Source organism: Lycorma delicatula, chromosome 2, assembly GCF_047948215.1.
Source record: "Lycorma delicatula isolate Av1 chromosome 2, ASM4794821v1, whole genome shotgun sequence".
Classification (NCBI taxonomy): Eukaryota; Metazoa; Arthropoda; class Insecta; order Hemiptera; family Fulgoridae; genus Lycorma; species Lycorma delicatula.
In genome coordinates this window covers 68804243-68828604 of record NC_134456.1, presented here as the reverse complement: position 1 = coordinate 68828604, position 24362 = coordinate 68804243, and the positions used below count along the sequence as shown (strand labels likewise).

The window sequence follows — 24362 nt, the reverse complement described above, 5'->3', positions numbered from 1 at the left end:
TTATTATTCGTCAAAAGTTAACGTTTAAGTCTAAGTGACTTCGTCCGAATTGTAATAGTTATCTTTTTTCTTCACATTTTATGCTCTATACTCCCTGTCCATTCAAATTATATTTAATACCATTTATTTGGGTTTTAGTTGGATCTGTATTATTAATGTAATTTATGATTTTATTATTAATTGTATATGCTATTTTTAGATTAAATTATTTATATATAATTAAATTATTTATTATAATATAAATTATAATATTATATAATATTCCATTTTTACATTATCATTTTCCGAGTTATTATGTTTCAGTTTTATTTTTTCTCTTATATATAATTTATTTTTTAATTTTAAATACAATCTTATCTATTAAATTATTATTATATCCATTCGATATGGCAATGTATTTTATATTATTTAATTTTATTGTATTGTGTTTGAGATATTTAATTGCTCTGTAAATTAATGAATTGAATGTGGCTCTTTTCTGGTTCCACGGATGAAAAGAATTACAGTGTATTATGGTATCTTGGTGGGTTGACTTCCTATACATACATTTATGTTCAATTTATTATTATTATTGAAATTTTTATTAATTGTTATATCTAAAAAATCGATATTATTGTTAATTTCTTGACTGAGATTGAATTTAATATTTTCATCTAATGAGTTAATTTTATTAACTACTATATTTTCTTTATTATTATTAGTTTTTTGATCAAATATGATCAAAATATCATCCACATGTCTTTTAAATAGCATGATTTGATGTTTGTTAATTATTGATGGTAGAATTGAATTTTCAGAATTATTCATAAAAATATCTGCCAGAGTTGCCGGAAGTGGTGATCCCATGGCAAGTCCTTTTTCCTGTTGATAGAATTTAATATTGAATTGTAAATAATTATACTTAAGGCATAATTTTAATAAATCAATTATATCAAACTGGTTTGTAATTTAAATTTAGACAAATAATTATTAATTATATTTATAGTCATATTTATATCAATATTTGTATACATATCTTTTACATCTAGTGTCATAAGTTTAGTATTTTTGTTTATATTGATGTTATCAAAAATATTTATTAATTCATAGCTGTCTGTTTTTTAAATTATACCTTTAACATAATATCTTTATGAATTATGACATCGAAAACTAATTAATATTACCAAAATTAGTAAAACATTTTATATTTATCGATTTAAAGTAATATTTTTGTAATTTTAAAAATATTTTTTTCTGACGTAGAATAAAAAAAATTATTTGCTACACACGCTACTTTTGAAAAGGTGATTATTTTATAAATAGCCTGGCGGTAGAAAGAAAAATTCTTTTATACTCATGTTGTAAAATAAAAGATATGAAAAAAAACATTGACTGATAAAATTGTTTTTATAATGTGACATGCTTGTAAAGGATTAACGTTCCTGTATAATGCTTTCACGCGAGAAATCTACGGTTTTACAAAACTACTGAATAGGGCGGCTTAAGCCAAGTAAGCAATTTTTATAACATCAAAGGAAGTACACCGAAAAAGAGATTTTTATGATTGCAATATTATCGAAAAGTTTATAAAAAAAAAACACCCATATTTAAGTGGGTAGGATGATTAACATGTCCGATGAAAAGAAATGAATGAGAAAGATGGACTATGTTGTCAAGGGCTACTGAGACACCCGTGTCAAGTCATTAATCTAAGGCGGTATCAACTTGTATTTCTGACCTCTCATAAACATCCTCGTTAATCAAAGTAGTCAATGGAAATGTGAAGCTTGTTTGTCCCTAAAATGAATCGAGATAATGTTTCGTGTATTCTAGCAACGTAAATTAAAAAATATATTAAACCTTTAAGAGTAAATATTAAAAAAAAAACTTACTGGCATAACAGCATGTTAAATTCTTTGTCTTTTAAAAAGCTGTTTTTTAAATTATCAGTTAAAACATCGTAACCAAGCTTCTGAAAGGGAAACTGATAATTTTATTAAAAAAATTTTTAAATAAAATTTACGCGTTTCCCCACTTCTAAAAGTCATCATTCTGGAAGTTACCCAGCTAAATTTTAATTGTATGCAATGTTACGTAAGCTCCAAGTTGGTAATAACCATTTTTATTAAACGCCGCACAATACATTTTTCATTGGAACCTCAATTAACTCAAAAATGCAATATAACGCAAAAGAGGCACTAGAGAACTTCTAAATTAAGAATAACTTAACTTATGATAACTGTATTTGTAATTAAAATTGCGTTAATGTAAATTATTATAAATTAATCTAAACGAAAAATAAAAAAGTAATTACAAATAAAAAATAAAAATTATTTGGTCACTCAATGAATAATATAATACTAATTAACATCCACGCCCAAGAACATATCATTAAGTGTTCATAGAATTAAAAAAGGTAATATAACTTAGTACTATTCTAAATTAATGTTACATTTTTGTGGGAAGTTAAGTCAATTTTTTTACAGGCACTGGCCGAAGTCAGTTTAACAATTAACCAGTCATATTACTCAACCAAATGTTACATTGTTCATTACAAAAACCATTAAAAAGTAATGCTACTCAATACTTAATGGTATTACCAGTAGAAATTGCATACTTTGTAGGGCTACGTTTGTTTTAATGACCGGCACGACTGTCTGTATTTATCAAAAGAAAACGTCGCCACTGTCCAGTTTCACAATTACGGTTTAGCGACATAGCACCCTCTGTTAATAGATCACCATCCTAATCTGAAAATACGTAAAACTCCCGACTAAAATTTTGGAACGTACAAAGATTAGTTTTCCTAAATGGTTAATTTTGAGAACGGGAGAAAAATGTTATTCCTTCATAATATTCCCATAAAAGGGAAAGGTTTCTAAATTCGACTAGTGCGCATTTTGTAATAGTTAAGTTTTAAACCTAATGCTTTATTAAATGAGCGATTTTACGATTTATTTGTTAATCTATGTAGTTTTTCAGTTTGTTTCTTTATCATTAATCTGTACGTACAGCTACAAAACCAATGATACATCGGTTCAAGGTAATGATACAAAGCCATATGTATATCACCCGGATCCAGCAATCAATATGATGTAGACTGATTCAATGAAATTTTCATTCCAAAATTTAGGAAAATTAGTAGTAACGAAAACGAAATTATTTCGTAAAAACAAAATAAAATCCCATAATATAGAGAACCTTATCTAACACTCAATCTCAGTCCATTTATGACTTCTTTAAATCTTCATTTATTAAACACCGCACAAAATAATATATTGGTAGATATTTTAATTTGGCGTAGAGTTTAAAAGGTAGAAAATTAGAGAATAAATAAAATATTATTTTTTAATTTAAAAAATCTGATGTGAACTCCACATAAATTCCTTGTACGCCTATTAAATTAAATATACGCATTTTTTAAAAAAATTAATTCTTTTTCTGATATTTTTCAAATATTTTTTTTTATTGTTATTATTGAATTATTATTTATCGTAAAAGTTTTCTTACAATCAGAGATTAATAATAATTATTAATAAATCAATATATTTAATTTTTTTAAAAAATGTTAAAAAAGTAATGAAGTCTGATTCGAATCGATTTGCCTTCCCCTTGTAAGATAAAAATATTTAATTAATTAAATTTTTATTTGGTTATAACTCTGGAACCAATGAAGATAAGTACCACCTATGATATATCGTTGAAAAGTTAATGACGGCTACCGTAGTTAAAAAAAAAGTCCAAAATCCAAATTTTCTTGATTTTGGGTTTTTTTGGTCAGTTTGGTCCAGTCGATTACAATCTAAAGGAGAGGTGCTCAATTAGATGTTACAACAGGCCTAGATCCGAAATTTCAACATCCTACGGCTAATCGTTTTTGAGTTACGCGAGAAACATACGCTCATACGTACGTACGTACGTACGTACGTACAGACGTTACGCCGAAATTAGTCAAAATGTATTCAGGGATGGTCAAAATGATGAAATGAAATATATCTGTTGAAAACTGGAAACCGAGATATTTCGCGATCATGATATTTCCTTTACTTCGTACTAGGAAGTAAAAACTTTATTAGGCGGTTTCAGATTTAAAAATAAACTTTTTTGTTGAAGCTTTTAAGCCTGTCCGAAAACTGAATTAAACAGATCGTTTTTTCTAGAGCAAAATAACGATAGATGACTGGAATTTAATTTACTCTATGCATTTATCAATCTTCAACAAATAATTTATAGCTCGCTCATGGATAGATAAAAAAAACGATACGAAGAGTAAAAAATTGAATAAGATATATATACGGCTGAAAAATAATTTGAGTGAACATAACATATATATTTCCTTCCTTGTACAAATTAATGGAAGTATTGTAATCAGGAAATATTTCGGTTTGCAGATTTCAACGGAAATATCCATTTTAATCAGTTTTGGCATGACGTCTGTATTTACATATGTATCTCGCATAACTCAAAAACGATTATCCATAGAATGTTAAAATTTTGGATTTAGGACTATCGTAACATGTAGTTGTGCACCTTTCCTTTTGATTGCAATCGACTTAACCAGAAATGTCCAAAAATCTCAAATACAAAAAAAAATTGATTTGGACTTTTTCTTAACAGCAGTAATAAGCCCTCATTGTGAGATTTTCAACTCTATATCATGTGGTATTTATTTTCAGAGTTATAGCCAAATAAAATTTTAATTAATGAAATATTTGGTTCTGACAAGGGGAAGGCACATCAGTTCGAATCAGACTACACTTCCTTTTTTTAACTTTGTTTTTTAATTTAAATATATTGATTTATTAATAATAATTATTAACATCTGATGGTAAAAAAAATTTCAGTAAATAATAATTCAATAATAACAATTAAAAAAAAAATCTGAAAAATAATCAGAAATTATTAGTGAAATAAAATTTTATATACTTTTAAAAATGTGTGTATGTAATTTAATAGGTGAACAACGAGGTCATTTGATGTCCACATTTTTACATATTTATTTTATTGCAATATCACTTAGATTTCTATTTTTATTACATAAATTTGAAAAAAATAGAGATAATCAGTTATTATTTCAGTAAATATATGATTTAGAATTTATAAAATAACTTGATCAAGTGGTTACATGCATTGCATCTGTAAGGTTCTTCGAGATTTGGATGAATTCACTACATTGGGACACTATATTTTCCAAAATATCTCGTTTTGTTTCCCCGTTTAGTTCTGTTTTTTAACTTTTTTAATTTTTCATTTAACATTTTATTTTTACTTCTTTTTTCTGTTTCTGATATTCTTCGTTTAGTTTTTATTTATTGTTTGTGTTACGTGACTTGTGTCACGTTCTTCTAGTAATAAAAAAATCGTAACACGATTCATTGTGTTACTTCTTCCTGTTTACTTTTTTTTCTCTATTTATGTTGCGGACTTGATCAATATCCTTTGGACTCATCGATGTATTTAATAGTTTATCTCTATTACATACCGGAGGAGTTTGTTGTATAAGATAAGTAAACGTGTATATGGATTTATAATAATAAGAATTATAAAAAAAAAAATACTTTGATAAAGCTACAGACACGTTTATTAAAAACAAAAATTTGATGTGGGCAACACATGACTTCCTTATACGCCTATTAAATTATATTTAAAAACATGTTTTTTTAAAATGAAAACTACATAAAATTTTATTTTATTGAAAACTTCTGATACTTTTTCATATTTTTTGTTATTACCTATTTATTCATCGTCAACTTTTTTTAGAATGAGAGGTTATTAATAAATCAAAATTTAAATTAAATTTTATTTAAATTAAAAAAAAAGTTAAAAAAAAGGACATGATGTATAATTCGAACCGATGTGCGTTTCCTTTTTAAGAATCAAATATTTCATTAATTAAAATTTCATTAGGCTATAGCTCTTCAACCAATGAAAATAAGTACCAGTTATAATATATCGTTGAAAATCTTTCAATGAGGGCTTATTACTGCAGTTAATTACAAGCGCAAATTCTAAAGTTTTTGGATTTTGGGCTTTTTTGGACACTTTTTGTACAGTTGATTGCAATAACAAGGAGGGAGTTGCACAACTAGAAGTTAAAACAGTCCTAAATCCTAAATTTCAACATCCTACCGCTTATCCTTTTTGAGTTATGCGAAATACATAAGTAAGTACATAAGTCGCACCGAAACTAGTAAAAATGAATATTTCCGTTGAAATCTGGAAACTGACATTTTTTGCGATTACAATACCGCGTACAAGGAAGTAAAAATAAACAACTATATGCCTCTTTCGATTATCACACAATCATCATCAACCGCAATTACAAAATAATAACATATCACAACAAAACGGACATACGAAAATAATGTAAAAAGTGTTATAAAAAAACAACACATATATGAATTGGGATACATTGCTTCTCAATTAATTGGGGTGCAGTTTTTTTACTGAAACGCGAATAATTCTGTTTTAACTTGAACGAATCTTTAACAATAGAAATGTATATTTTTAACTAGCGCCCACCTGTTTGATCGTACTGTATGAGGCATTTTTTCCCAATAACCATTAGAGTGCTTCATCCTATCTATTTAAATTTATAATAATTACACTCTCATTTTGTAAAACAGAACTTCATACGTTTATTTAATTTAAATCCCCTGAAGACTAGGTAGAAATATTTTTTATAATATATAACATAATCTTCTTACCAATATTCTTCGTACGATATTTAACTATTATAAAATTATTTAAATAATTTAAGAGTGAAAGATATTGTAATTTCTTTTTCATAACGTTCATTTTTGTTCGATTATTTCTTAAACGTAATTGATAAAAAAAAAGATTTACTTCCTAGAATTCTAGTTTAAAAGGGAAGAAGTCATTCAAGGGTTGACGTATAACTCTATTAAAATTACAGGCATATAATTATCTACAGGCTCAAACAATATTCTATTTTAGAGCTGTTTAATTGTTTAAGCACAATACTCGTTTTTTGGAACCGTGTTTGATTCATTCTTAGAAGCTTATATACGAATAAAAGTTATAAAAATAATACGATGATAAACGCAGATAGTACAACTGCGGGACATCAGCTTAAGTATAACCGAGCGATAAAAGATGCTAATCCGTATGAATGTTTTCATGTCTCTTGTATAGGATATAAATGTGAGGTGTGTGAATTCCAAGGGATAAACACGGTAGCATGAATACTGTATGTTTAAATGAAATATAAGGATGTCGGAGAGATATTTTTTACACCTCTTTCCTAGGCGTTGAATTTAAGACTGGCAGTAAATTTGTTAACGCCTGCCTTTCCAGATTCTCTGTCGCGAGAGGATGGATAGGAGTGTTAGGGGTGACAGTAACGAGTTTTTACCGCGCCTTCAGGCGGTGATTAAGCGGCCTTCGCCTTGGGCGCCATCTTGTTACCGCCACCTTGATCCTTTTCCATTTTATATTTAACGGTTCTGGTTCCTTTTTCTTACTATCGAAACTTGCATACATCATTTTTTTTTTTTTATTCGTTGACGGAATTTATATCCGAAAGACGACCTCGATAATTAATGCTATAGTTTATTTTAAATTATATTACAGGACATTCATATTACGGTAAGTTTGATTACAGAAGATTGGTTTGTCAATAGGAAGTGATCCAAGTAAGGAAACTTCATTACTAGTTATAGCAGTCCTTATGAAACAAAAGATATTTCCTTGAAGGTGTTCACATTCAGTTTAGACAGAAGATTGAACAGGACTACTGAATGGATTATTATTACATCTGTATTCCACAGTTCTGGAATCGGATTATTTCCAATAATTATGTTATCAAACTATCGGTGAGAAATATCATAATACAGAAAATCTATTCCACTGCAAGTTGTAAACTCAAATGCTATTTGCCAGCTTGTCTTGCTTATATAATGATAGGGTGTTATATCAAGAAAGCTAACTTTCAAACGATATAATAAAAGTATTATAGGAGAAACTTATATAACAATCGAATATTTTATAACAGAGGTTTACTTCTGATTAGCTTGTTGACCGTCAAATTTTAAGAGATGATATTTAACAACCTAACATGCAGTGAAAAAAATCGAATTAAAAATCAATAAAAATGTTTCTCCTAATTACAGATATTCAAAAGCGCGCTCATACACTCACACACAAAAAAGCGTACATCTATCACAAGATAGCCTGCCGCCCAGCAATATAAAACTGACACCCAATTAGTAAATAAATATTATAATATTTACACAGTAACGCAATTACATGCATATGTAAACAAATAAATAAATAAACATCAATAATACTGATAAATAACTAAGCAGGTGCCTATTTATTAACTTAAAATTAAAAAATCCATTATTCAAATTTTTGCTTTGATTGATAAAAGTTTAATTGATAAAATAAATCATTAAACGAGTAGTTTATTATTCACATTCTAATAAATAATTTTTCAAAGGAAATTTAATATAACAACAATAAAATAGAAATAAAGAAAACAACAATGAACTATATATTTACACTAATTTAAAATAATAACAAATTACTACTGATTCACAATTTAATGAAAAAATGACCATTATTATCAAACTTTGTCCAAATATAACAAAAATAAATCTAGTTAGGGCAGCTTACAGTGTTCAGATTATATATCACTCAACACAGAATCTGGTGATTTATATATCATTATTACTTTTTTCATTTTTTATAGTTTGCCCAACATCCAACGCAATAAAATTTTCGATAAAATCCGTTCGGTCATTTGAATTACACTCCTGGAAAATCACACTAAAGGGAAACATTTAGATTGCCAAACTATTATTTTAGTCTCGTCGCAGTTTGTCTTTAACTTCTACTACTACACCACTAGATGATGTATTTTTAAATTATTTGTTCTAATCTGGCGTAAAACACTTACCCTCTCAAAAATTCCTGTGATAACCTGTAAAACTACTTATACACAAAAATCTGATGTGGACAACACATGACTTTCTTTTACGCTTATTAAACTATATTTACACATTTTTTTTTTAATGAAAAGTACAAAAAAAATTTTATTTCATTAAAAACTTCTTATATGTTTTCATACTTTTTTTTTATTGATTTACTAGTCATCGTAATTTTTTTTACAATGAGGGGTTAATAATTATTAATAAATCAATATATTTAAATAAAAAAAAAAAAGTTAAAAAACAAAGAAGATGAAGTCTGATTCGAACCGATGTGCCTTCCCCTTGTCAGATCCAAATATTTCATTAATTAAAATTTTAATTAGCTATAACTCTGAAACCAATGAAAATAGGTACTACTTATGATATATTGTTGAAAAGCTCTCAACGTGTGCTTATTATTGCAGTTAAGAAAAAGCCCAAAATCGAAATTGTTTTGGATTTTGGGTTTTATTGGATACTTTTGGTTCAGTCGATTGCAATCAAAAGGGGAGGTTACACAACTAGATGTTACAACAGTCCTAAATCCAAAATTTCAACATCCTACGGCTAATCGTTTTTAAATTAATGCGAGGTACATACGTACTTACATACATATGTACGTACAGACGTCACGCCGAAACTAGGGAAAATGGATTCAGGGATGGTCAAATTGATATTTCCGTTGATATCTGGAAACAGAAATTTTCGGGATCACATAGTTCGCTTACTTCGTACAAGGAAGTAAAACACGTATTTTCGGAGGTACATACACATCAAAGAAAATCAAGAATTTCGAAAACTCGGTAATAATATCATCAAAAAATTAATTTACTCAACAAATAAATTTTTAAATTATATCCGTATATACTAACACAAATTTTGTGGTGTAATACTCAGTAATGATGATCATTTTGCTGTTTTAAATAATACATTTGTATTACTTTAATTAAAATACATGACAAACTCCCGCGGAAGGAAATTTGATCGTGTAAACGTCGAGTAAATAATGAAAAAAAAATTAGCATCATAAAAAATAAAGTGTTTTTCTTTATTACATATCTTACTTCCTATTAAAATTATTTATTAACATATAAAGGATTATAGCAATAATTTACGATTATTCACAGTACAGTGAAACATTTGGTTAAATGGTTAATGAGGCTAGCACTAAACAAAAGCTATTTTGCGTAGTGCAAAGGTATATATAATACATTTATATATTGACGATTAGGAACAACTGAGCTAGCTCTAAGATTAAATTTAACACTTTTATTTAAATTCGAACGTGAAACAAAAAAATAATATTTATATCCAAGCTAATCTGAAACGTTGAGATTTTCATAAATAAGTAATATTCATACATTCTATATTAAAGCGTTTAATTGTGTAAACGTAATTTATTCCCATTTTAAAGTAAAAGATTTCGTAAATTTACCTTCTAAAAATGTATAAATAAAAAACCTAAAAGAATTAGTAGTATTACAAAATATTGTAACACGACTGGTAAATAGGTAGCAGAAGAGAAATTAATATTTGAAAGCAAGTAAATAAATAGAAATACAAGAAGTTACAAAAATGTAACGTTTTATTCCACATCAAATCTATATTTGATGTGGATGCATATATATATATATATACACAAAAATATAACAAGAAGATATATAAAAAGAACAAGAAAATCTGAAATCATTCATATAAATAGAAAGTTTGCTTCATAAAAACAGGGAATGTAAACTTCAATGTTTTTTGGCTTCTTATAGCGTGAAAAGGTGATAAGTATATAAAATGAAGTCCAGTATCTTGCACAAGAGAGCAACCGCTTCTTTTCAAACACAAACATACATACATACTCGCAGATATCATACACCTTTAACATATATAGTTATGGAGATGTATATATACCAATATCTTTCCACCTGAGACTCGGTTACAACCAAGATTATTTATCTTCTTTCAAAGCCCTCAGCTATATGCTTTCTTCAAACAAATATAACACAGTTCATTCCACATATACTACACATTCACTTTATAAACACACACACTCGTTCTCTGTCTCTCTCTACGAGAATGCACACAACTTTAATATTTCTATATTGTGAAAAGGAAAGAGGTAAAAAAACGTTCAAATATATACGTAAAAATAACCCTTCCACACACACACACATACACACACACACACACACACACACAATACTTCCTTCAGAAAATCCAAACTTCGACCTAGTAGTCAATACAGAAAATTCTAACAATTAAAGAAAATAAAAAATTACTGACCCTTAGTAATTTTACGTTAGTAATAACAAATAGTCTCTCACACTCAGTTAAGGTTACTATTATTTTTTAATGTTATAAAAAGCCAGGCTGATCATATGAATATAACACAATGTTTATTTTTTTTTCAAGGTCCGATCGGCGCGAAATAAAAACCCGCGAAAAAATTGGACGAACATTTGCGCATATGTGTTGCGCAGTGTCTATAGTATGGCCTTCAATCGCGCCGCGTCACTTCGTTTAGTTCTGAACACGCAGCTAGCACGTAAACATGTCCACAACAATAGAATCTCCCACAAGTGTGAAGTTCGTGCGGTAATTCGATTTCTTCAGGCTGAGGGGTGCAGCTGAAATTTATCGACGAATAAGTAATGTGTACGGTGAAACTTCAATGAGTGACAGCAAAGTGCGACAATGGTTCAGGAACTTTAAAGCAGGACGTAGGATGCAGGCGGTCAGGGAAGGAAGCGAGTGTCAACCGAAGATCTCGTTGAGCGAGTGGATGAGGCAATTCGAGAAAATCGTCGGTTCACAATTTCTGTATTGAGTGATTCGTTTCCTGAAATTTCAAGGTCAGCTCTCTACACCATTGTGAGTGACTTCAGTACCGCAAACTCTGTGCGAGATGGGTTCCCAAGATGCTGTCCGACCATCACAAAATTATGAAATTGGACGCCTCCTAACGTTTCTCCAGCGCTACCACAATGAAGAAGAAGATCTTTTGAACAAAATTATCACAGGGGACGAGACATGGGTCCATTTCGAAACTGAAGAAACAAAAGAACAATCCAAACAGTGGATGCATTCTCATTCTCCCAGTAAACCAAAGAAGTTCAAGCGAACCTTCTCCAACAGAAAGTTTATGGCTACTGTGTTTTGGGGCCGGAATGGAGTTCTCTTGGTGGAATTCATGGAACGTGGGACGACCATCACTGCAGCTTCATACTGCGTGACTCTTCAACGTTTACGAAGGGCAAATCAGAATAAGCGGAGAGAAATGTCATCAGGCATTGTCTTTCTCCATGACAATCTTTGGCCGCACACTGCATCTGTAACAAAGAAGCTCCTGCAGCGTTTTCGTTGGAAGTGTTTGATCACCCACCATATAGCCCGGACTTGGCTCCATGCGATTTTCACCTCTTTGCTCGCATGAAACGCTGACTAGGAGGACAACAATTTGGCACAGACATCGAGCTGCAGACCAGCGTAGAAACATGGCTTAAAAGACAGGCGGCTCCGTTCTATGACGAGGGTATTGGAAAGTTGGTACCACGCTTTAGACAAATGTCTTAATCGGAGGGGCGACTGTGTAGAGAAATAGCGTAACTATGTAAGTACTTATTACAAATAACAATTTTTTTATTTTCACTGTGGTTTTAATTTCGTGACCGATCAGACCTTGAAAAAAATAACCCTCGTATATGAAATTATTTTTAGCGTGTGAAAAACGGTAAAGCCTATCCGAATTTGAATCTTAAAATTTTTGGATGAGAAATTGAGCTGATTATACTTGTCTAGGTTTGATTATGTGTGTAATATCTTTTATGGAGTGTTTCAGACTAAACAACTTTTCTTAAATACGATATTTATTTAATTTTTTATGAAAATTAAGTCTTGTAAATTAAAATATCCTTATTTTGGGAAAAAGAAAAACATAACATAAATTGTTTTAACGAATTAAGTCATATAATAAATTAAATCGTATAAAATATAATAAATAATAATAAAAAATAAAATATAATAATAATAATAATAATATAATATATAATAAAATATATACATCGTATAAATTAAATAATCTAAAAAAGGGAATTCTACGTTTAAATGTTTCCTACCAAAATATTTTAAAAATTATAAAATGCACAAGTGATATAATTAAAAGTATAAATTTTAAAGATCTGTATAACTGTGTAATTAGTTTAGTCCTTTCATAAAAAGTCTATAAACAAAAGAAGAATGTCAGGATAGAATTACTTTTCTATTACAATTTTAAATATGGCGCTTAGTAAGAGCTGCAAAAACAAAAAAATTAGTAAACTGTCCAACTTTGGTATAAAGAAGGAGAATAAAGAATTAAATTCTAGAAAGTCTATTTATGATGCGCAAAATAACTTATGTTTTTGGTAAATGATGAAAAAAAATGATTTTCTAAGCGAAAAAATTAGCAAAACCTTGGTGAAAATTGGAGAGCGAGAAAAATAGAACAACATAAATTTTTGTATATATAGTGAGATACCTGAGAGAGAGTTAATACGAAAGGGGAACCTAATATCGGTTTCCTCCTTAATTACAGTAAGTGCACTGAATTTCAATGTAATTCAATTTACTTTAGGCAAGGTGTATATCTGCAAGGGAAATATATATAATCTGATGCATAGTAACCGAGATTGAATTGTTCTAGATCTTCATTAAAATATTAAGAAAAAAATTCAATTTCCTCCAAGAATTAAAACTAGTAAGATTAGTGTACAATAACTGTGTAATAATAGTGTTTAAATGTTTTCTTTAAAGGTCACGGAGAAGAAATGAAGCGGCAAACTCTATTAGAGAGATTATTACGTAGGTCTAACACCGGCATATTCAATGTAGAAGGCACACAGTTTGTATAAGGGGTCGGGGATGAGAAGGCCTCGGCCTACTCACTATCTGTTTCTGCATGACAATGCACATCCACCCTACGGTCAGATTAGCATCTCTTTGCTTCACGAACGGAGGGTGAAAGGACCGGCTAACGCTTTGAAGACGAAATACGGTGGTCATCGACCGACTGATTACCGATGCAATTTACAACTCTAGTCAAACTTCAAAGTCTAAGAAACTAAAATTTCTTGCTTATCGAACTCAACAGTATTTTAATTACGACAGGTAGAAACCTAACTAGACTTAATAATCAAAATCTTTTTTGATATAATTTATTTCTTTGTGATAATTACAGTAACTTCAGTTAGTGAAGAAAATGATTACTACTAAAAGAAACAAATAAATTGTCCAGCAATACTCGGATCAAGGTTTTCAAATTTTCATATTAAATATTAGTGTTATATTAAAGACAAGCAATATAAAATATCTATTCAAAGTATTACTTCATAATAAATGAATGAGGTAGCCGAAAATCTGGAAATGTTCTACAGATACAACGAAGTTACGCTAATCGTTTCAAATATACCACTGCATGAAAGATTGCTATTAATTTAAATGTTAATCGAATGCTTGAACAGAACCTTCAAGAGATTCCAAAATTTTTCTTTTGTTTAGTCCGGTTTTCTGACTTAGTATTTTGGGCGGAATGTAGAAAATTCAATGGAAATAAAGAAGCAGAAACCTTATTTTATGATCGCATAAAATTCAAAAGGCAGAAAAAATAAATAACAAGTCTAAAATTTTAACAGAAAATTATTTATATTTTTTATTAAAGATTTTCCAAATCAAACAATTCTGTTAAAATGCGGAAATATGTTTTACACATCATAAATTACAAACATACATCTCAACAACTATTTATTAACGAAAATTAAATTATAATACCTCTAAACAATCAAACGCTCAACAAGGTTTTTTTTTTGTATTAACGAGTATCATGAACCAATAATACGGCTAAACTTCCTATATTTTATAAACATTCGATTATCATTAGAAGAAGAAACTTAGCTAACTTCTTAAACTTTTGACGTGTTCTTTCTTCCGTTAATTTGTTTATGTTACGCGTTTCATTTTTAAAACGCAATTACTTTCGTTAAAATCATTTTAGGAAATCAGCTCATTTAATTATAAATACAAAATATATTTTTAATTAGTATGCACGTCAAATCACAATCTTTAATAAAACTAAGTAAACGCCATTACAAATCAATAGGCTACCACGCATATATGTAAATCCTTTAAGATATTCGTTTGGATACGTAACAATTATAAACAGGTTAAGTATGTAGTGAACTACAGTACGATAAGTTCTGAGTTTATTTAAATAATGATATAACCAATCTAAAAACTATTTTTATTCATTGCTAAATTCGTTTATATGCGAAAAGATTTATGGATCAGTGCTGGAAAATCGAAACTTGAGAGAGTCATTTTTAAAATTATAGTTTAATAATTGGATCTGCGAAGTACACATAGTAGAAAAAAAGAAAGTACACATAATAGAAAAAGTTGATATACTGCTCAACGGCGGTTCTGGTCGCCCCGAGGGTGCTTAAGCAAACTATAAATGAGACTTCGTAGAAGAAACAAAGATATGGTATTGATTAGTTTAATTTTTACTTTTAAGTTCATGGTCTTTTGAGAACCTATCTCAAATTTTAATATTGGGGCCCTTTACACCCCGTAAGTGTTTGTGATTGTCCTTGTCTTTCATGTTTTAATGTTTATTGTGAAGTTTGTGTTTTTAAATAAAATGTAAGGGCCCTTTACACCCTTACATATGACGATCCTGATGGAGATAATAATTTCTTTTAAAGAATGTGACGAGGGCTAATGACCTTAGTAGTCGATGCCCGTAAAAATTCAGTTTAAAAAAAAAAAAAAAAGAACCAAAATATCAACCAATAAAGCGGCAACGTTTTTAACACTAGTAAAGAACCGTCTTTACTAGTGTGTAAAACGTAATAAACGTGGAAATGTGTAAACGTAATGTGTAAAATACGTGTAAAGTAAAGTACCGACTTTGATCAAGTTTTACAACAATACTTTTTTCATTTGCGTGCTTATTTATTCAACTGGAGATATGTGCGTTATTATAAAACCTTAAAAACAGTCAAAGAATTTCATAGAATAAGCATTCAAGAAGTCGGAGGGTTGTTGAGTTTTAGATGGAATCTCATTACGTTATGAATAAGAATAGAATAGAATAGAAATTAACAATAGAATATATATTTATTCGCTTTTAAGTTCAATTTGGAACACATACTCGAATTTCATTAAATTGAGTCAATACTGATGACAGTGCAGTAGGTAGAGTACACATGGAAACTGTTGGTGTAAACAGACAAGTCGTATTAAATAATAAAAACTAATTTAAAAATTTCTACAAAAGATAACCGATTAGATTTCGTTCAAAATTTTTAAGCAAGGAATTAATTTACCTGTCGTTTTCATTTAATGAATGTTTATTTTACTTTTATGCAGAATAAAGGAAATCACTCAAATAAATACAATACGTAAAATAACCTTTAAAAGTATTAAAATATCCATTTTTCATAAAATAATATTCGAAGGATATTGAATTGTTATTCAATAAACAATATTTTTCATATGAATCGTAATAGTAAAAGCAAAATATTGAAGTATATTATTGGATTACTATTAGATGAGAGATATATTGATATCAATACGTTATATTATTTCTATTCATATTTCTAGAGAAAATTAAAATGGGAAACTCATTTCAATTTTTAAAATATACAATCTATATTAAAAATGCCATATGTAGCTAAAATTGTTTTCCGTTATCCATTACTATGGATAACTGAAAAAATAGTATAACCATGCGTATATTAAAAATTAATATTTCAAATAAAAAAAGCAATCTGGAAAACTCGTAAAATAATTTTAAAAGATTTATTTTTATCATCGTACTTACTCATAACTATGAAACAAGATAAATGAAATAATACTCTTTTCATTTTACCAATCTTCATCTTGATAGGCGATAGGAGCTGAGAAATATTACCTGAAACAAATGTTAAAAAAATATAATTTTATTTTACTCAATCATAAAAAAAATAATAAAGCTTTACTTCAGCTAGCAAAAAATAATACATCTTATAAAATGTAAAAGTAATAATAGTATTTAAAACCTTAGTGCATCAAAAATTGTGTCGTTTACTTAAATAAGTAACATTCGTTACCCTTAGATCAAAAAGTACTCCAAACTGCAAAATTTCAAAAAATAATTTTTATCAATACCAATATTTTCCTCCTTATTTCTTTTATTTTTTTATTTATAAAAAAATGTTTGTAAAATTTATTTTTAAATACGCAAAAAAGTTTGGATTATCGGTGTTACAAAATACAAACAATAAACTATGCTAAACCTTAATTTAAAAAAAATAAAAATTTGATAAGATTAAAAACCATATAAAATTTTAATTATTTTAAACTGGTTTGGGCCAATTTTTAGAAAAAAATTGATGATTGTACACAACCAATAATAAATACTAAGAGAATAGTAAATATACATATGTATTACTTTTATTTAAATATAGCTAGAATAGCTATATTAAAGGAGAAAGTATGGTGATTATGTTAAAAATGGGGGATCGGGTTTTTTGCAAAGCTTTATGTTTTAGAGCCCAACAAATTAAACTAGATGACAAAAAACATGTATGTACATACTTTATGTGTACTGCACTGCTTTTGACCTTATATCACAGGTCTGCCATAATCCAATTTTCTTAAAAATATGGCTCAAATATTTTTATATTTGGGGCATTCATCATATTAATTTTTTTCTCAAAATTCTTTTAAGAATAAAGGAGATATCTCGAAAAAATCAATTTCGATTTTTATTTAGAGGCATTTAAGAGAAAACTTCTTTAAAGCAAATTTGTTAACTACAATGCATATACAGTACATAAATAATTAAAATATTTTTTTTAAAAACCAACCCTAAACTCTTAAAATTCAAATATATGTTTTTTCTTCTATTACTCTATTTCCCTTCGGTTAAAATTTTTCTATTTTGGTTTAAAATAACAAACCTAAATATCTAATCAAATATATTTTTGTAATTTTTTTTTTTTTTTTTTTTTTTTAATTTTTTAGTTTAATGAACAATAAACTTTTTACATCCAAAAAAAATATTCTTAATAATATTTATATCTGAATATCATTGTTCGTTCAAGTTTGTTTGTTTATTAAGACTAAAAAGTAAAAATATTTATTTTTACACATCGAAGTTACATACGTGTACCAAATTTCAATTATTTTCATACGATAGTTCATGAGAAATGAAAATTTTTAACTAAATGCATGAATTTAGTGTAGGGGTAGCGTGTGGTGGCGTGGAGGTGAGTCATATCAAATTCCGACACCGTAGAGCTGTATTGTCATCGATGTTACATACGTGTACCAAATTTCATTGATTTTCATACGATAGATCAAAAGATATATAGCAGTTGCAAGATTTGATTATAACTAAAGTAAGTTAAAAGCTTATAAAAATATAATTACACATATAAAGAAATAATAATTCAAATAAATATCATTCGAACAACATGGTTCCCGTTGATTTTTATTTCATTCCACCAGATTACACTGTAAATCTCAACCAGTATACTGATAACTAGCAATCAGTCATGACTGTTTTTTAAACTTTTTTTTTATATTTTAATCTCCTGACGAAGGTCTAAGGACTGAAAGATCTTGAAAAAGTCAAAATTAATTCCTGGTAAGGTGGATTTGTACTTTTTAATAATATTTCATATATCAGTGGTATTTCAGAAATTGATAAAATAATAATAACAACGAAAAAAATCAAATAAATACCGTTTTAAAACATAGTGAAGAAATAATCACCAATTAACAAATAAACAAGAATATCTATGAAACCCAATAAAATGAGTATTTTCAACAATTTTTATAGAATAAACGTAAAATAAAATATTTTTAATTGTCGTTTTATGCAATCTCAATCACAGCTGGAAGTTACCTTAAAAGCATTTAAATCGCAAATACCTTCAACTCGCCGAATGCCAAGAACGACATAATCCACGCCCCTTATGTAGGGTATAAAATATAAACGTATCTCAAGGCAGACAGCATAAACCTTAAACTAATCAAATGAAATTCAAACCCTTCCTACGAAAATAATTTAAGAAATTGGATAATTGATTATATTTCTTTTTTGTAAAGAAAATTGCTACAAAAAAATTTTAAATAAATTTAAAATTCTAAAATGCCGTCAGAAATTTTTGATTAGTTATTCACTGGAATTTTCTACATCATTATTGATTAAATAAGTTTCACTAATATCTAATTCCTCTTTATTAAGAACATTTAATAAACATATATTTTCAAATAAACTAATTTTGTGAGTAGTTTCCATAGAATCTTAGATTATAACGATTTTCTCTGTTCTACATTTATTAGCCAAAAACTCGTTTATTCTAGTTCCAATTTTTCTTTAATAATTTGACCTATATATTAAAAATTGAAATTCTTGTCTAAAAATGAATTTGTAAATTCTCGTCTTTCGACGAATTGTTTTACTTTAGTTTTTCCGAGGACAGAGACCATTTTCCTAGACAAAACTGCGGTTTTGTTTTAACAAATATTGTTTATTTGTTCATTAATATTTATTATTATTATTTCTTTATATTTTTCATACTTTTTTCCAGATACTGTTTCCTTAATATCTTGTACATCGGTGTTAATTTTTTAGCATTCGAAATTGATCGTTTTACATTTCAAGGAAACCTTTATAAGCAAATTTAAAAAAAATTATGTAACAAACATTTAAAATTTATTTCACCATGCAGAAAAAAATTATACTGAGCATGCAAAACAATTATTATATATTATATCTTTAAAATAAAAAAAAGCAAGAGATTTACAAAATACCGTACAAAATAATACCAAGTAGGTTATGAATACAAGTAACTAGTCCATTAAAATATATAATTTTATAAACTAATAGGGTACTCAAAATTTCAAGGGCGTAACTGAAAATATTTCACTTGATAGAAAGAAACAACCAACTGTAAAGGCTCATGTTCCCTTATATTCCAATTATTTATAAGTATTTCTAATATCATGATTGATTTTCGGAAAAAAAAAACTGTTTTAACTAGACTGAAACATAAAAATAAATTTATAAAATATAGTTTTTTACTAAATTAAATCTCTTCTTATAAAAATTAAATTTCATTAACTTTTTTTATTAGTAAGCTTTTGAAATCACATCATGCTGTAGTTCATGGATCTCTGTGATAGTATAAAAAGACACAAGAATTTTGTTACTCATATATAGTGTCGACAATCAGCGAGTCATTAAAAATGGAATAAACCATATTTCAGAACTAAAGGAGTTGTTTGGGCGAGAGCAATAAAATTATATATATATATATTAACCGATTAATTTTCCATGAAGGCTTGTAAATTCTGCATTTAAGTATGTTATAGAATTTCAGCGACAGAAAAATGTTTCATCGTTGTTCAAACTGGCGGATCCAATCCAAATTCCAATCCTCTACGGAGGTTAGTAAATAATGAAGCAGAAGATAATAAAAAATGATTAATAAATAATATCTAGAGATATACAATTTGTAACTTTAATTACAGACAAATAAAGTGTATAAAAATATTTCTAGGGTATTATTGTTTGTATAAAAAAACAATATACCGGAATAGTGATAATGATACTTTTATTTATGATGAAATTGTTTACTGTTATTGTATAAATACAAAGATGTCCTATATTAAGAATTTATTTAATTATTTTTATCGTATTTTACTGTAATGGGAAGGTATATACGCAGTCGTGCATTTCTGACACAGAATCTCAATTCTTTGTTAAGAATATTTATACAATGAAGAGATAAACAGGACGTCAATGTTGCCAAAAGGTTGTACGAGTGTATGTCTGGTAATATAAAATATACGTATATAAAGATACATCATTTCTTTCTTTTTGCTGTACTACTGAATAAAATATATTTTGTTTTCTCTTAGTTGGAAAAAAGAGAGATTCATTATATTTCCCATGTATATTTGCAGCGAGTGAAATTTCATTTATTTATTTCCTTCTTATTCATTTAAATGAATAAGTATCATGTCGTTGAATAAATTAAAATAAGACATTACGCAATATTATTTTTATATACCATGAAACTTACTGCATTATTTTATAATAAAATGACAACACAACGACGTACACTTCTTTTGTATCTACTCAACATGTAAAGTGATGAATAGGCGATGTAAAAGGCGTATCTTTTCACAGTCAACTAAGTAAAAGTCCATTAATAAAAAAAAATAAAAATAAAATAAATTAAAGAATGAGGTCAATTTAAAAAGTAGACTCTGATAATTTATAAACTCTGACCATAAATCTGATCCAGTATTTTTTTACGAAGCATCAATTGAATAATTTTATGTAATCCGGTTTTTAATAGGGAAGAAACTAAATATGAAATGTGAAATGTTTTTAAAAAAATTTTCAAGAAAAACAAGAATATATTGAACGATATTTTATTTATAATACGATTAGCTTTTCTTCCATCTGTTTTAATACGTCATGACATCTTTCCATCTACGGAAAGAGTCAATTTTATTATCTTAATTAAAATTATTAATGTGATATAGCTTTTTATTTTTATCTCTCTTTTAGCATATGTTACAGGCATTTTCCTTTTAAGATGTATTATTACGTTGCTGGGTTTGGTTTGTAATTAATTTTTAAAATTTATTTATTTACACCAAATATATCGTGTCCGGGCGATGATAACGCGAAAGCGTTTTTCAATCAGAAAAACAAAAAACAAAGTTTATCTGTTTTATGTTCAAAAAATAAACAAATACTGTACTACTTGTTTATTTCTGAAAGTTATTCCCCGTTAGGTGAATAGCTGAAAGTAGTTAAAAAAAGATTGATTTTCAAAAACCAAATTTTAATTTTTAATTTACTTTTATTTAATTTTGAAAAATTTAAGAAATTTAGCTTCAGATTTACATGTCAAATATAAAAGTTTACAACTATGTAAAAATTAAAAAAAAAAATAATTACAGTAATATCGTCATTACAACTTTAACAATTGAATAACCATTAATTTAAAAACCCTCTTGCGCAGTTCTGTACAAGAAGACCGACTTCTCATTTCCGACGCCCTATTTAAACGTACTGATTTTCAGAATACAATGTACAACATACGTTCCATTAACGAATAGACTTTACACACACACATCAAATTTAAACTCATTCACCACTGTAACACACTGCACAAGCACCAATGAAAAATATAACAATACAAAGTTGACATAACCTCAAATTGTGGTAATGTTATCTGCTGTCGATACAAGTTGTCTTTGTGTTACTGAAGAACGACTCAACCAATCTTCATAAAATTTTCACATCAACAAATTCAGATAGATTACTATAGCATTTCTAAATTTCAATGAAATTGATCAAGTAATTTTGGAGATTTTCGAGCCAGAAATTTTATTCATAGGCCTTTATATATATATATATATATATATATAAATAAGGAAATTATATTATAAGCGAATGGTACGCCTCATACTTAGATACGCAAAGAAAGTTTTTACCTCCCAATCACCACTGAAAGTAATACCGTACTTTTCAAAAAGTCGATAAAAAAGCTATCTTGTGTGTGTGTGTGTGTGTGTGTTCATACACGCGCACTCCACCGCACACACTTAGACCTGGATACCGTTTTATTTACATTAGTAACGGCTGTTAGAAATGTAGCATTGTAGGCTATAAATAAACTGTAGGATATATGTGCTAATGATCTTCATGCTAATAAATTTTAAAATAATATAGTTTTCTATTAAATTACGATTTAAATAAATCACGTATTTAATGTGTGATTATAGCAATATAGCATTAAAATTATTATTAACCAACCTGTTTCAACAATTTATTTATTATGAATAAAAATTCCATAGTATTAGTAAATTTCGATTACAGAATAATTGTACTGGGGTAATAAAAATAAACACGTAATTAATTAAGGATCTTTTTTTTAATACTAATATATTTTAGCACTGCAACTACTTTTTTAAATATTCAAACTGTATGAAAAACTCTAGAATAAGTTGCGAATTATGTGACTATAGGAATTTACCGAGCAGGCATTTCAAGTAGAAAAACTGGATGTAGAAGTAAACGGTAAGAGAACGAATGCAAAATCATACGTTAAGGAAGGATGGGAAATTTGGTTTTATGAACAAGAGAAAAGATGAGGTAAAGTTAATTTTAGTAAAGTCTTCTCAACTCATTCAACTTCAACGAATGGAGCTGAGACGTAAGGAGAAGTGTTGCTGTTGAGATGGTTGTTATAAGTCGTATCTGTAGAATACCTGGAGTAAAGCAAATTTGAGAACTGGAGTACTGGATGCATAATTGAATAGTATTGAGAATAAAATGTTACTTTTCGACGCTAGTATATACAGCAGATTGGATAATGTTAAGGACTACAATGAGGATAATAAACAGGATTTTATAGCAGAAACTAATAAGAAGACGGATTACTGAAGACGGATTTAAAGAATAATGGTGGCGACGAAAGGGATTTAATTTATCTGATTTACCTGACAAAATAAGTAACATCTCCTTGTATATATTTTTAAAATTTTGTTTTAAGAACAAAACTCCTTGAGGAAAATATAAATGTATACGTTCAAATATTTTTAACTCTACTATTAACTATATCGATGATTGTTTTTTATTTTGTAGAGGAAGTTCCTCTAAAGATCTCGTTGTAAATATTGTCTAGATAACACAAGGGAAAGCTATTTTAACGAAAAATGATATAAATAGTTAGTTTAAGAATTAGACATACTTTTCACTTTCTTGTCATTATTGGAGGATGTTCAATCGTAATCAGCAACCCCTGGTATTAAAATTATGCTCATTAATACTTGCTTATGCGTTCATTTTCTTTAATTTTTTTTTTTAAAAATGCTAAAAATGAAAAAATTAAATAAACAGCGCTCGTTAAATAAATGTACTAACCAGTACTTTAACATTGATTAAATTTTGATACTTTAAACACAGCGCCAAATTAAGGATATAATTATATTTTTGATATTTATTTTGTATGTGGTACCGTATTTTAAAACAATGTTAAATTTCAAGAATTCCGAAAGCACTATCATTTTATTTCAATTACCTACATACGTGTATATTTTTTCTTTAGTATAATTTATTTTATTATTTATTTTTGAACTGACATGTTCTAAGATCTAAACATCCTTTATTTTTGAATTTATATTGTATATTTTCTTACAAATATTTACTAGGAAAGTACTTTGTAACGTACAATTTGACTGGAATTAACAAATTTATAGATAAAACAATTTTTATTTAACTTGTACACAAACCGTTATTACGTTTCTTTTATATCGATAACATTGATTACCGATAATATAGGAATATTACTTGATTACTAAAAAATTTTTTTTAATTCACTTTTATATAGACATCAACGATTTTTTTAC

At 27.8% G+C, this 24362-nt stretch overlaps 1 protein-coding gene across 13 annotated transcripts in view; it reads right to left on the bottom strand.

Annotated features, from left to right (window-relative positions):
- The window catches only part of nrm (neuromusculin), a 797795-nt gene that overhangs the window by 665894 nt on the left and 107539 nt on the right, over positions 1–24362 (bottom strand). For all 13 annotated transcript variants that reach the window (XR_012755069.1, XM_075355520.1, XM_075355516.1 and 10 more), the window contains exon 2: positions 16762–16851. Coding sequence is in view for 12 of the 13 variants with exons in the window: in XM_075355520.1 (XP_075211635.1) it covers positions 16762–16819 (58 nt within the window). In the remaining variant the exon portion in view is untranslated. The remainder of the gene's footprint in view (positions 1–16761; positions 16852–24362) is intronic.